Source organism: Liolophura sinensis, chromosome 1, assembly GCF_032854445.1.
Source record: "Liolophura sinensis isolate JHLJ2023 chromosome 1, CUHK_Ljap_v2, whole genome shotgun sequence".
Lineage (NCBI taxonomy): Eukaryota > Metazoa > Mollusca > Polyplacophora > Chitonida > Chitonidae > Liolophura > Liolophura sinensis.
The window spans coordinates 88752537-88769134 of NC_088295.1; the positions used below are offsets into that span (position 1 = coordinate 88752537).

The following is a 16598-nucleotide window of genomic DNA, read 5'->3' on the forward strand; positions in this document are numbered from 1 at the left end:
CTCGCCCAAATGAGTGGGGATAAACAAACTTATTTTCCTGAAAATAAGCCAGAAAATACTGAAGAGAGGCGCAAGATCAACCTATCCAAATTTGAACTCAAAAATATATTAATCTGTGTCAGAAGTGGTCCACTTACTTATGATATCGCTTTCTGCTAAGCTGTGCTATTTAGGACACCCCTACTATTCACGCAAAGGGTGTGACAACGACCTGGTCCACAGTAATCAAGCCGGTCTGACGGAGAGGGTAGCAGGGGTTGAAACTCCAGAAGAAACTGTTTACAAACTACACCTGCGTCAAAGTCAATTTCACTGATCAATGCTTGTCTGTCTCTGTGCTAGAGACTGATACGATTTGGAGATGGGGAACGAAAAGCAGTCTTCGCCTCGTCGCAAAACTGTTCAAGACGAAACCCTGGTAGTGAAGTTGATCCAACAGTACTTCAAGTATGCAGGGCTGGTCTTGTTGATATGGCTAGTCGGATATTTTAACTTCAGCGTAAGCTGGCTGCTACTCGGCCTTGTTGTCTATGTGTGGAAAGTGAAATACCTGAGGCACAAGGAAATGAGAGTGCAAGTGGCACAAGAAACCGCAAAAGATGAGAGAGCTGCTATTTTAGCAAGGATGGATGATCTACCATCATGGGTAAGGCGTTATCATTACTCGCTGTAATTATCCTAAAAAAGGTGCCACACCCACTCCAAACGTGTATTGGTTCCGTAATGTGAGTTTAAAATATTTAATTATATATATTTTAATATTATCACAACGTGTAATTTGTATAAAAAAGAGAAACAAACCATTTTTGTGCTGGTTATTAGGCAGTAATTGCTTGTCGTTGTTTTGGTGCTGCATTATAAATCATTTTAGTTGAAGTTCCACACTTACTTTCATTGAATGGAAACCCATGTGTTTAACATTTTTTGGATCAGTGCAAAGTATATTCAGTAAATGAAAACAAAACAACAGTTTGCCCTCAGTTATTTGCAAACTTTGAATATGAATTATGTATCAAAGTACCAATGTCAGTGTTGAAACTTGAATAGTGCAAACATTCCTTCAGCATTTTGACTTCTGAAAACTGACTGTACACCCAAATGGAGTAAAATACCTTGGGTTAATTTGCTTTGGGTGAGAAAGGCCTAAAATTCTAAATTGGGTCATTTTGTGTCAAATTACCCCCCCCCCCCCAATTTTTTTTTTGCAGTGACTGCCTTAAATTATTTTGAAACAATTCTTACACATACCTTAGCATCTATGAGGAAGGCTTTCCAAGTTAAAGCTCCAATTTCTAAGTGGTTTTTGAGATACAGCCCTTCAAAAACACCATGCACTGTTCATTTTCAACAGGTTGAAAACACTTGTTTGCTCTGGAAACATTTATAGATGACTGTAATTTCCTATTCAAGGGGACTAGGTGTCTGGAAATCCACCTACCCAGGCTTTCAGAATATGACCTCAGAAAAGGAATGTATTCAGTACTATTGAGATAATAGCCCTTAAACATCACACTTTGATTAAGGCTTCTATTAAATTTCGTATTTTCAGTGAGCTGCTATAGGTCAGGTGAAATATATAGAAGATCTTTATTAAATGGTTAACATTATTTAGATGCATGTACATGGTCATTTGCACAAGAAAGCTTGACCACTTCAGAGCTTTATCTTTGATGTACTTGGTGTCTGAACTATGCTCCAGGACAAGCGACTCTACAGTTTACCCCTTCTTTATCTTAACAGCTCAGCATGTTGACAGTTAAGACAGCTCTTTAAAATTTTTCTCACATCAAGATACACCTCTTCGCCAACTATGGAAGAAAATTCAATGATTGTCCTACTGAAATTAAATTTTGAAAAACCCACCATCTGACATATGTTTTATGATCATTTCTGTACAGTATATATTGAACATGTATATGTATATATGAAATTTTACCACAAGACAGCAACAATGTTATTATAATGTCAGTACCCTTTATAGTTACCTGTAACCCATGCTAGACTTCAAGGTAAACATTATTTACACAGAAGTTTAAGAGCAGCAAGAGCCAATTGAACCATATCTACCAACTATACTTTACAACTGTTTCCAAGAAGTATTGATTACATTTTGCACTGATGGTAAGACTGAAATACGGAGAGTTTCAGCAGACACAGCTTCAGCTTAGTTTGTGCGGATTACAAGCATGACAGATGCATGTACATGCATGTGTGATGTTATAAATGGTGCAGAACTGTGCTGTTGAGACACAAAATTTGTTTGATCTCATGCAACCATTTCAGTGTCAATGAGTAAAGATTAATGTTGAGCTCCAGTGAAACTTGTCATCTGAGTAATTAGCTAGTGTTCCAGCTGTAACAGATAATGATGCAAGGCAGTACCCACTGTCTGAGAATGAGTAGGAGAGAATGCTAGATTACCAGATTTTCTTCCTAAATATATACAGTAGTGAGCCATCCTACAAATAATCTGAGAAAAGTGGTTGACTGAAAGGTTCTGTTTTGCTCCAGGAATTGATGTGTTATAAATAACTTTCTAAGAGCACTGAAATGTGAGCTGTAAAACACATGTACACAAATGTATTTGTCACTTTTGATTGTAAAAAGTACTTTGATCCATTAATGTTTTTTATTTGTTTCCTGAAAGCAAGACAGCTAGTTTAATAGAATAATTTTGACAGTTTACTTCACTGTTGCATTTTAGCGAATGTAGCGAATTGTAATAATGCTGTGTATAATGTGTGTACTTTTGAAGAAATGACATATTCCTTTGGAACCCAACATGTGATATCTACTGTCTGGCCAAGGTAGTGTTTGATTCTGTGATAGTTTCATGAAATATACAAAAACATCCTGGTTTTAACCTAATTATTCAACAACACAGTCACTGCACCACTCACATCACAAAGTCAAGCTACATGTATGCTTAAGACAGCGTACAATGTGAGATAGTGTTTGATGAAACTTTCTGCATGTTAATCTTACAGGTACCATCGGCTGAAACTGTTATGGGAACCCAAGCAATGAATCAGTACAGCATGTGTACTGAGCACTTTAATACTGTAATTAATGAACTTACTCATATTGTAATAACATTGTTGCTGTCAAGTGTTAAATTTTAAAATGTATAGGTACATTTTCAGTTTATAATATACAGAAATGATCATAAAACATATGTCTGGTGGTTAGCTTTTCAAAAAACTAATTTCAATAGAAGGAGTTGAGAACAACTCTTAAATATTATTCCATATGTGGCTAAGAGGTGTATCTTGATGTGAGAAAAAAATTCAAAGAGCTGTCAAACTGTCAGCGTGGTGAGCTGTTAAATTGTAGAGTCGTTTGTCCTGGAGCATACATGTAATTCAGACACCAAGCACATCGAAGATAAAGCTCTGAAGTGGTCAAGCTTTCTTGTGCAAATGACCATGTAACTAAATAATATTAACCAGGTAATACAGATCTTCTATACATTTCACCTGACCTATAGCAGCTCACTGAAAATACGAAATTTTATAAAAAGCATTAATCAAAGTGTGATGTTTAAGGGCTATTATTTCAATAGTATTGAATATATTCCTTTTCTGAGTAGGAAAACCCCAGTAGATGGATTTTCCTTGAATAGGAAATTACAGTCATCTATAAATGCTTCCGAACAAACAATAGTTTTGTGCCTGTTGAAAATGAACAGTGCATGGCGTTTCTAAAGGGCCATACCTCAAAAACCACTTAGAATTTGGAGCTATGACTTGAAAAACCTCCCTCATATATGCTAAGGTATGTTAAGGAATTAGTTTAAATTTCGATAATTTTTTCTCCAAAAATCTGCATCATTGTCTCCAATCATGAACCTCCAGCAAGTGTTTTTTTTAATCTAAAAGAGTCAAAAAAGAAATTAAATTACTTGTCCACATGTACCTTATCTATGATGAGTTAATTTTCGTTTTTTGAATTGAATTGGGGTAGTACTCACTTTTTTCACATTGGAGATCAGTCTTATGTGTGGAAGAAACCAGAATGCCAGAAGTAATATGAAGTTATGGGTGACATTGTATTCCACAACCTCATTGGTAAAAGGCCTGACATTTGCAGTGAGCTAACACTTTAGCCAAATGAGCCAGTTAGAGCCCCTGAAGTCAAGTTTACTAAGAGTAAACAGCTTTCTCCAAAAAAAATAAATAAATAAATAAAAAAAAAATTTCTTCAAACTTTGGGCTCAGTAGCATAAAACCACAAGAGGCAACACAAGTAAATATCTGCAGGCAACGAAGAGAATAACATTTGAAACTTAAATTGTGAGAAGACCTGCTTTTTGGAAGATTTCAACTCAACCCCTGGGACATTTTAATATTGCTTCAGATTTTAATAATACATGTACATATGTCGCAAATTTAATATGTCACCAGCTGTTGTTAATAATATCACATATTGCTTTTAATGGTCAGAATTCACTAATATGTGTACTTTTTGCACAACGATTTGGTGTCGTGGAAAAGAGCAAAAAAAAATATGTATATCAGACATTCCTACTTATCCGTGTGTAAACAAATCAAGCAAGAAATCAATATTCTCTGCATGCCACATGCATTCATGTTTTCACTGAAGAGCGAGCACTGGACATATAAAGTGTATATTGTATAAACATTGATTGAAATCGGATGGTTGGGCCTCCAGCAGGACATGGGCCTGCAGCAGGTTATGGGCCTTCTGCACATTGGATGGTGCAGTATTTTCAGACTGGGGTGCAAGCTGTTTCATTCTCTAATGGAGTTTTCCTGTTTCGTCAGAAGTTTTAGCCACTTGACTGGACACATGAAACCTGTATTATTCTGATCTGTATATATATACATGTATATAATCCACTGTCTGTGAACATATGCCTCAAACCTACAGTGTTTGTATTTGCACTGTGCAAAATGTAGAGCATAGGAACACCCCCATTATATCCACATAATACACATGTACTGTACATGAAATACATGCATAGAATAATAACAATGTGTTTACCAACTGAAAGCATTTGTGTATGAAAAATAACATCTAAATATCTTTTTAAAGAATAATAAATGTCAGTCACACATTTAGTGTGAGAAAGATACTTAGAATCGTATGGGTTCCTCTAGACGTGTGCTAAACATTATTAGCCTTCACATGAGCCGCCATCTGTGATATCCATGTGTAACATACAGGCTACTTGTGCTGGTACAAAATAATACATCCACTTCAAGAGACAAACATTTTTGGTGTTTAACAATATTTAGTCATATTTAGTCAGATTTCCAGTACGCACAAATTTAAAACTTTGACTTGAGTCAAACCTCAGTAAGTTTTGTCCAATATTATTTTTGTTTAAAGAACAGTGAGGGGCCTCTTTCACAAATTTGTTAGGTCGTATTTCTTGTAACTTTTTTCATGGAAAACAACTAGTTTCTAGTGCCATAAGGTGACATTATTTACAAGAAAAGTTACGAAAAATTGATTTATCTTAAAGTTATGTGAATGTCTACCCTGGGATGGATGATGAGGCTGTAATGTTTGATAGTGCATCAGTCACACAAAACTATATCCATTTTAAGCTTGGTGAATCTACTCAACTGAGTGAACCGGTGAACTGCAGGAGAAGGCAAACATATTGTGGAATGCTGTTAACTGCATGTGCATGGTTTTTACACCTGTTTGTGACCAATCTACTGCTACATCCTGCAGGGTTACCTCCATCCATCTATAAATACACATGTACATGTATATTCTGTTGTGTAGAAATGTATTTGCACCAGTAGGTTAATAGGTCATCTGAGCAAAATGGATGAGCCAAGTAAATGGCACGCCATGAAGTATCTGTTTAGCGAGTTCTGTCCAGATCATACATTGTACGTAACATTTTCAATCGCAGTGTTCTCCATTCTGGCAAAGTTTTCACCTGACAATTTTTTATGTAATACTCCTGTGCATAGTGTAAAATAATAGTCAGATAAGTAAATAAATGCAGCTATGGGCATTTCTTTGCGTGTTTCTATAAATGCCTTGTTGATGACAAGGGCAAGAGGGATTATTATAAATGTTTATTATTTAACATATGACACAAAACACAAGTATGATATCAGTGCTCCAAAAGCACAAAAAAATCAACTTTATTCTTATATAGCCATAAGAAAAATCTAGTATTTTAATACAACATTGTGACCACACATCCAGCCCAGTTGGATTTTAGAAATGCTACCTTTGTAAAAGGACAGACACTGTTATTTAAGAACACATGTTGAATCCGTGGGATGGTTCTTACTGGTAAAGTGCTAAAGTGTGCTCTTATTGTATACCCTGAGCTGAGGATCCATATTGGAATCCATCTCTGGCTCACATGGATGAAATTTTGTCACTGGCACTTGGGAATATTGACCATATTTAACTTTTATCTTTCCAGGTTATCTTTCCGGATGTTGAGAGAGCAGAGTGGATGAACAAGGTGAGTATCTGGGGAAATAAGGTGATCACGCTTCACCTGCTGCAGGATATATTTTTGTACATGTACATGTAAGTGTTCAAAAAAAGTGTTTATATCCATCAATGAAGCATCCAACCCTAAAGTTTGCTTTTTTATATTTGTGATGCTGCATAGCCAAAATAATGCAGTTCAAAGTATGTAAAATCTCGTACTTGAGAAAATCAAAAGCACCAGCATGTCATCAGTTTTATTCAGATGTTAATTCTGCCTGTAACTCGAGCGCACAGCTATGGACTAATGCTGACTGAATCAACTTGCATGACATCAGAATCTTCAGTTTCCTTGTCACCAGCCACCCACTCATCATCTCACCTGTACACCCATGTCCGAAAACATTGAGGTGGCTGACTGGTTAGAGTGTACTGCTCAATCGTAGGAGCCCTAGGTTCAACTCTGTCAATCATCAATCCATTTAACCACCCACCCACCTGTACCCGTCAGGCCCTGGGTTCAACCCTCTCAGTCATCACCCCACCACCCATTTAGTTATCAACCACCCACTTGTTTTGAAACCAATGCAGTCGCTGTGAGCTCAAATCCAGCTCATGCTGGCTTCCTCTCCGGTCATATGTGGGAAGGTTTGCCAACAACCTGCAGATGGTCGTGGGTTTCCTCCAGGCTCTGCCAGGTTTCCTCCCACCATAACGCTGGCCGCCCTCGTATATATGAAATATTCTTGAGTATGGCATAAAACGGCAATCAAATAAATAAAATAAATAAATAATGTACAAGTCCATGCTGATTAAGAACGTCTGGGTGGCACAGTGAAAGGAGCGTGGTGCCTTGAATGTGGTGTATCTGGTGTACACTCTCATGTTGGGACACACCTGATTATAGAATCAGTAACATTTGTGCCTTGAATGTGGTGTATCTGGGGTAAAGTCTCAAGTTGAGAGACACCTGATTATAGAATCAGTAACATTTGTGCCTTGAATGTGGTGTATCTGGGGTAAAGTCTCAAGTTGAGACACACCTGATTTTAAAATCGGTAACATTTGTGCCTTGAATATGGTGTATCTGGTGTAAAGTCTCAAGTTGAGACACACCTGGTTTTAAAATCGGTAACATTTGTGCCTTGAATATGGTGTATCTGGTGTACACTCTCAAGTTGAGAGACACCTGATCATAGAATCAGTAACATTTGTGCCTTGAATATGGTGTATCTGGTGTACACTCTCAAGTTGAGATGCACCTGATTATAGAATCAGTAACATTGGTGCCTTGAATATGGTGTATCTGGGGTAAAGTCTCAAGTTGAGAGACACCTGATTATAGAATCAGTAACATTTGTGCCTTGAATGTGGTGTATCTGGTGTAAAGTCTCAAGTTGAGACACACCTGATTATAGAATATGGTAACATTTGTGCCTTGAATGTGGTGTATCTGGTGTACACTCTCAAGTTGAGACACACCTGATTATAGAATACGGTAACATTTGTCCCTTGAATGTGGTGTATCTGGTGTAAAGTCTCAAGTTGAGACACACCTGATTTTAAAATCGGTAACATTTGTGCCTTGAATATGGTGTATCTGGTGTAAAGTCTCAAGTTGAGACGCACCTGATTATAGAATACAGTAACATTTGTGCCTTGAATGTGGTGTATCTGGTGTACACTCTCAAGTTGAGACACACCTGATTATAGAATCAGTAACATTTGTGCCTTGAATGTGGTGTATCTGGTGTACACTCTCAAGTTGAGACACACCTGATTTTAAAATCGGTAACATTTGTGCCTTGAATATAGTGTATCTGGTGTAAAGTCTCAAGTTGAGACACACCTGATTATAGAATACGGTAACATTGGTGCCTTGAATGTGGTGTATCTGGTGTACACTCTCAAGTTGAGACACACCTGATTATAGAATACGGTAACATTTGTGCCTTGAATATGGTGTATCTGGTGTACACTCTCAAGTTGAGACACACCTGATTATAGAATCGGTAACATTTGTGCCTTGAATATGGTGTATCTGGTGTACACTCTCAAGTTGAGATGCACCTGATTATAGAATCAGTAACATTGGTGCCTTGAATATGGTGTATCTGGTGTAAAGTCTCAAGTTGAGACACACCTGATTATAGAATACGGTAACATTTGTGCCTTGAATGTGGTGTATCTGGTGTACACTCTCAAGTTGAGACACACCTGATTATAGAATCGGTAACATTTGTGCCTTGAATATGGTGTATCTGGTGTACACTCTCAAGTTGAGACGCACCTGATCATAGAATACGGTAACATTTGTGCCTTGAATATGGTGTATCTGGTGTAAAGTCTCAAGTTGAGACACACCTGATCATAGAATACGGTAACATTTGTGCCTTGAATATGGTGTATCTGGTGTACACTCTCAAGTTGAGACGCACCTGATTATAGAATACGGTAACATTTGTGCCTTGAATATGGTGTATCTGGTGTACACTCTCAAGTTGAGACACACCTGATCATAGAATACGGTAACATTTGTGCCTTGAATGTGGTGTATCTGGTGTACACTCTCAAGTTGAGACACACCTGATTTTAAAATCGGTAACATTTGTGCCTTGAATATGGTGTATCTGGTGTAAAGTCTCAAGTTGAGACGCACCTGATTATAGAATACGGTAACATTGGTGCCTTGAATGTGGTGTATCTGGTGTACACTCTCAAGTTGAGACACACCTGATTATAGAATCAGTAACATTTGTGCCTTGAATGTGGTGTATCTGGTGTACACTCTCAAGTTGAGACACACCTGATTTTAAAATCGGTAACATTTGTGCCTTGAATATAGTGTATCTGGTGTAAAGTCTCAAGTTGAGACACACCTGATTATAGAATACGGTAACATTGGTGCCTTGAATGTGGTGTATCTGGTGTACACTCTCAAGTTGAGACGCACCTGATTATAGAATACGGTAACATTTGTGCCTTGAATATGGTGTATCTGGTGTACACTCTCAAGTTGAGACACACCTGATTATAGAATCGGTAACATTTGTGCCTTGAATATGGTGTATCTGGTGTACACTCTCAAGTTGAGACGCACCTGATTATAGAATCAGTAACATTGGTGCCTTGAATATGGTGTATCTGGTGTAAAGTCTCAAGTTGAGACACACCTGATCATAGAATACGGTAACATTGGTGCCTTGAATGTGGTGTATCTGGTGTACACTCTCAAGTTGAGACACACCTGATCATAGAATCAGTAACATTTGTGCCTTGAATATGGTGTATCTGGTGTAAAGTCTCAAGTTGAGACACACCTGATCATAGAATACGGTAACATTTGTGCCTTGAATGTGGTGTATCTGGTGTACACTCTCAAGTTGAGATGCACCTGATTATAGAATACGGTAACATTTGTGCCTTGAATATGGTGTATCTGGTGTACACTCTCAAGTTGAGACACACCTGATTATAGAATCGGTAACATTTGTGCCTTGAATATGGTGTATCTGGTGTACACTCTCAAGTTGAGACACACCTGATCATAGAATACGGTAACATTTGTGCCTTGAATGTGGTGTATCTGGTGTACACTCTCAAGTTGAGACACACCTGATCATAGAATCAGTAACATTGGTGCCTTGAATATGGTGTATCTGGTGTAAAGTCTCAAGTTGAGACACACCTGATCATAGAATACGGTAACATTTGTGCCTTGAATATGGTGTATCTGGTGTAAAGTCTCAAGTTGAGACACACCTGATTATAGAATACGGTAACATTTGTGCCTTGAATATGGTGTATCTGGTGTACACTCTCAAGTTGAGACACACCTGATTATAGAATACGGTAACATTGGTGCCTTGAATATGGTGTATCTGGTGTACACTCTCAAGTTGAGACACACCTGATCATAGAATACGGTAACATTTGTGCCTTGAATGTGGTGTATCTGGTGTACACTCTCAAGTTGAGACACACCTGATCATAGAATCAGTAACATTGGTGCCTTGAATATGGTGTATCTGGTGTAAAGTCGCAAGTTGAGACACACCTGATTATAGAATACGGTAACATTTGTGCCTTGAATATGGTGTATCTGGTGTAAAGACTCAAGTTGAGACACACCTGATTATAGAATACGGTAACATTGGTGCCTTGAATATGGTGTATCTGGTGTACACTCTCAAGTTGAGACACACCTGATTATAGAATACGGTAACATTTGTGCCTTGAATATGGTGTATCTGGTGTAAAGTCTCAAGTTGAGACACACCTGATTATAGAATACGGTAACATTTGTGCCTTGAATATGGTGTATCTGGTGTACACTCTCAAGTTGAGACGCACCTGATTATAGAATACGGTAACATTGGTGCCTTGAATATGGTGTATCTGGTGTACACTCTCAAGTTGAGACACACCTGATTATAGAATCGGTAACATTGGTGCCTTGAATATGGTGTATCTGGTGTACACTCTCAAGTTGAGACACACCTGATCATAGAATCAGTAACATTGGTGCCTTGAATATGGTGTATCTGGTGTACACTCTCAAGTTGAGGCACACCTGATTATAGAATCGGTAACATTTGTGCCTTGAATATGGTGTATCGGGTGTAAAGACTCAAGTTGAGACACACCTGATTATAGAATACGGTAACATTTGTGCCTTGAATATGGTGTATCTGGTGTACACTCTCAAGTTGAGGCACACCTGATTATAGAATCGGTAACATTTGTGCCTTGAATATGGTGTATCTGGTGTAAAGTCTCAAGTTGAGACACACCTGATTATAGAATACGGTAACATTTGTGCCTTGAATATGGTGTATCTGGTGTACACTCTCAAGTTGAGACACACCTGATTATAGAATCAGTAACATTGGTGCCTTGAATATGGTGTATCTGGTGTAAAGTCTCAAGTTGAGACACACCTGATTATAGAATACGGTAACATTCGTGCCTTGAATATGGTGTATCTGGTGTACACTCTCAAGTTGAGACACACCTGATCATAGAATACGGTAACATTGGTGCCTTGAATATGGTGTATCTGGTGTACACTCTCAAGTTGAGACACACCTGATTATAGAATCAGTAACATTGGTGCCTTGAATATGGTGTATCTGGTGTACACTCTCAAGTTGAGACACACCTGATCATAGAATCAGTAACATTGGTGCCTTGAATATGGTGTATCTGGTGTACACTCTCAAGTTGAGGCACACCTGATTATAGAATCGGTAACATTGGTGCCTTGAATATGGTGTATCTGGTGTAAAGACTCAAGTTGAGACACACCTGATTATAGAATCAGTAACATTGGTATCACCTCATTTCATGCTATGCCCAGTATTAGAGGAATACACCACATTCGTTAGTCTTGATGTATAAATGACTGAGTAGGGCATCGATGTGTCATGTGCAGCATGACATTTCAGTGAGACACGGTTATAAATGCTAGCATTGAGTCTCCTCGGTTACATGGACAACTTGCAAACACTGATTTGATTTGACGTTAAACCTCCAACAAACTACCTCCAATGACAAACAAACATTTGAATGCTTCTCCATCAGATGATATCAGTATTGATTGACAAATTGTTGTCAGAATTCCAGAGATATCATCATGGAAAAGGTTTTGTTTGTCACTCAAGTTTGATGTTGTCAGTTGAGACTGATGCTGCCATCTATTTGCCCTACATTTGGAGTTATGCACCAGGTGCTTGGTGGAACCGCAGCAATCCACACTGAAACCAGATCCAGAGACCCTGTAAAATTACAGACACACTCCTACATGTATCTCCAGGGACTATAATATACTTGACAGTAGGATTCATTAGCCGTGTGGCAAACAGAGCATTTTTTACCATGTGCATGTTCAGTTATTGCTTGACTTTAATGGAAATAGGACAGTGTTTTAATGTACATGTACTTTTCTGAGGCACCAATGCAACAAATCCTTAACCAGACCTGTGTTTGTAGGTTTGCATGTTTGCAGCTGACTTTTGCTTTTTTTCAGCCCTAGTTGCAGCCGTATCTAGTATTTTATAGCCCAAGCCAAAGTTACACTGTAGCCCAAAAATTATAGCCCATAATATTGTAGCCAAATTCTCTTGCATTACACTTCCGGCACTTTGAAGTACATGAATGGTTGGCAAATGCTCATCAAAACAAATTTGTTCTTTTCGATCAGGAATATGACATGTTTGCTAACAAAAGCAAACTTTTGCTCTGGATAAAATATATTCATATACATTTGCCAGACTGTAGAAAAGTATTGAATGTCATATAAAATATTCGCCAATTTCCCATAGTGTCAATCAAGTAGCAGCTGCAACTGTGTGCTTCATATATGCAAATGTATCTGTGTATTTCTTCAGCCCCTTGCTGCTCTGCGACCATTATTAAGTACCTGTGATCATGTGTGCCTGACTTCCATGACAAGATGCCAGCTTTGTGCTAACATCTCCCTGTGATCACGTGTGCCTGACTGGCATGTCAAGATGCCAGCTTTGTGCTAACATCTCCCTGTGATCATGTGTGCCAGACTGGCATGTCAAGATGCCAGCTTTGTGCTAACATCTCCCTGTGATCATGTGTGCCAGACTGGCATGTCAAAATGCCGGCTTTGTGCTAACATCTCCCTGTGATCATGTGTGCCTGGCTGGCATGTCAAAATGCCGGCTTGGTGCTAACATCTCCTTGTGATCATGTGTGCCTGACTGGCATGACAAGATGCCAGCTTTGTGCTAACATCTCCCTATGATCATGTGTGCCTGACTGGCATGACAAGATGCCGGCTTGGTGCTAACATCTCCTTGTGATCATGTGTGCCTGACTGGCATGACAAGATGCCGGCTTTATGCTAACATCTCCCTGTGATCATGTGTGCCTGGCTGGCATGACAAAATGCCGGCTTTGTGCTAACATCTCCCTGTGATCATGTGTGCCAGACTGGCATGTCAAAATGCCAGCTTTGTGCTAACATCTCCCTGTGATCATATGTGCCTGACTGGCATGTCAAGATGCCGGCTTTGTGCTAACATCTCCCTATGATCATGTGTGCCTGACTGGCATGACAAAATGCCAGCTTTATGCTAACATCTCCTTGTGATCATGTGTGCCTGACTGGCATGACAAGATGCCGGCTTTATGCTAACATCTCCCTGTGATCATGTGTGCCTGGCTGGAATGACAAAATGCCAGCTTTGTGCTAACATCTCCCTGTGATCATGTGCGCCAGACTGGCATGTCAAGATGCCGGCTTTGTGCTAACATCTCCCTGTGATCATGTGTGCCAGACTGACATGTCAAGATGCCAGCTTTGTGCTAACATCTCCCTGTGATCATTTGTGCCTGGCTGGCATGTCAAGATGCCAGCTTTGTGCTAACATCTCCCTGTGATCATGTGTGCCTGACTGGCATGTCAATATGCCGTCTTTATGCTAACATCTCCCTGTGTCATGTGTGCCTGGCTGGCATGACAAAATGCCAGCTTTATGCTAACATCTCCCTATGATCATGTGTGCCTGACTGGCATGTCAAGATGCCAGCTTTGTGCTAACATCTCCCTATGATCATGTGTGCCTGACTGGCATGTCAAAATGCCGGCTTTGTGCTAACATCTCCCTGTGATCATGTGTGCCTGACTGGCATGACAAGATGCCGGCTTTGTGCTAGCATCTCCCTAATAGTATGGCCAACTCTACCCACTAGTGTCATGTTACACTGCCAGACCCCACCCTACATGATCACTTCCCTCTGCTGCTCATTCACTCTGACAACTCCCACATTTCAGGAAATACCTACCTCTATCACTAGTGTGAGATGATTTCAGCAAATTTCAAAGTAGTCAACTGGCAATGCGTTCCTGATGTACATGTACCGTTATAGACATGCAGGTACATGTGAGCTTGTTTGCAGGATAATGTGTTCAAATTATGGCCACATAAAGCAGTATTTATTGATACATTGATTAATTTAGCCATTGTATTGTGAGGATAGCTTAATGCCATATGTGAGCACCTAGGTGGTGTCAGAGATCTGAAGGGTTGTTGTCAGGACGACCCCAGCACCATAGCTGATCCTGTGGTGATGTGTTTAAGTGATTGTCAAATTACAATCTACATGAACATGCAGCGCTGTAATTTGTAAAGGCATGTAATTTATAAGATAACCTTCATATTTGTAAAGAGTGTCAGATAACATGTGTGCAATCTTATACCTGTGGTACCTAACAACTAGAGACTTATTGTCAGAATGAACTCTTCAACATGTACGATCCATATGCTACCCACAGCCCAGGTTACCTCAGCCCAGCTAGGTCAAACACCTACATTAATCATGACAGACTGTCTCGGTCTTCATTTAGGTCATGTTACCCTACCCTACCATGACAATAGTGGGTGGTGGAAATGCCTTGTGCATAGTGCATGGTTCTGTAACAATACATCATAGACATGTAACCTCAGTGTGCTGTGTTTAACTCCCACAGTGTGTGGTTGACTGGTAAATACCCGTATATGCTGAATACTACAGACATGGACCACATTACCTGTCTTGTCATCTGTAGTTACTAGTGTCCATTTGCGCTGACAAAAAATATTGTATATTTTAACAAAAGCACAACAAACTGAACGAAAAAAATGTAAACGGATGAGGGCAGTGTGTAATGGATGTGCTATTTTAAATCAGTTTGGTGTGCTTTGTGTTACCTATCAGTGTGCTGTGTGTTACATATCAGTGTGCTGTGTGTTACATATCAGTGTGCTGTGTGTTACCTATCAGTGTGCTGTGTGTTACATTTCAGTGTGTTACATATCAGTGTGTTACATATCAGTGTGCTATGTGTTCCATATCAGTGTGCTGCATGTTACATGTCAGTGTGCTGCATCTTACACATCATTGTGGTCTGTGTTACACATCAATGTGCTCTGTTACATATCTGTGCTCTGTGTACGTATCAGTGTGCTGTGTGCTACAGATCTTTGTGCTGTGTTACCTATCAGTGTGCTGTGTGTTACATATCAGTGTGCTGTGAGTTACATATCAGTGTGTTACATTTCAGTGTGCTGTGTGTTCCATATCAGTGTGCCGCATGTTACATGTCAGTGTGCTGCATGTTACACATTGTGGTCTGTGTTACACATCAGTGTGCTCTGTGTTACATATCAGTGTGCTCTGTTACATATCTGTGCTCTGTGTACATATCAGTGTGCTGTGTGCTACAGATCTTTGTGCTGTGTGTTAGAGGTCATTGTGTGATGTGTGTTACAGATCATCATGTTGTATGTTACATATCAATGTGATGTGTGTTACAGATCAGTGTGCTGTTGTTAGAGGTCATTGTGTAATATGTGTTACAGATCAGTGTGCTGTGTTTTAAAGATCATGATGTTGTGTGTTACAGATCAGTGTGCTGTTGTTCGAGGTCATTGTGTAATATGTGTTACAGATCAGTGTGCTGTGTTTTACAGATCATCATGTTGTGTGTTACAGATCATAGACCAGATGTGGCCATATGTAGGGGACTATGTGGTTGACTACATCAAGACTAGCCTGGAGCCATCCATCAAGAAGAGTCTACCAGGCTCACTCCAGTCCTTCAAATTTGTAAAGATGGATTTGGGAGACATTGTAAGTCAGACTGATAGAATTACATGTACATGTAATTTTTGAATTCATGTGATTAGTTGATAGTAAAGTCTTTTTCTCCTTCATCCCTGGTACAGAAGCTGCAGACACATGGGTTTGCTGGTATCTTTGTTTTCAGGCTATTGCTTAGGTGTCTGCATTCCCACTCACCCACTATAAGGCTGTTTACCAAATCACTTAACTTCCATAGGACTGTTTGTACATATAGCTGTACTACTGACTGAACTTCAGTTTTTTCACTATGCTGTTTTTGGCACATACAGTGGTATTCTTTAAATTTGTGGTATATGTTTAATATTTGTGTAGTGGCCTTAGGGAAAGATTATGGTTTATATATAATGGTACATTTACAAAGAACATTTACATGTTTAAGACATTTAGTTTTACATGCATTACGGTTGCATTGTCTATAAATGCTGCTGAGTCAGTATACAGATATGTCTGAGGTTACATGTAATTATACAGGAGCATGCTCGTTAGACAGTTGCGTGAGTTAATCCATAGTC

The 16598-nt window shown here is 39.2% G+C and overlaps 1 protein-coding gene across 2 annotated transcripts in view; it reads left to right on the top strand.

The window, feature by feature from the left end:
* Positions 1-225: 225 nt before the first annotated feature.
* Positions 226-16598, top strand: part of LOC135462019 (extended synaptotagmin-2-like) — a 49072-nt gene continuing 32699 nt past the window's right edge. For both annotated transcript variants that reach the window (XM_064739349.1, XM_064739350.1), the window contains exons 1-3: positions 226-646; positions 6419-6460; positions 15937-16074. In XM_064739349.1, the coding sequence (XP_064595419.1) occupies positions 362-646; positions 6419-6460; positions 15937-16074 (465 nt within the window). In that variant the 5' untranslated portion in view covers positions 226-361. The remainder of the gene's footprint in view (positions 647-6418; positions 6461-15936; positions 16075-16598) is intronic.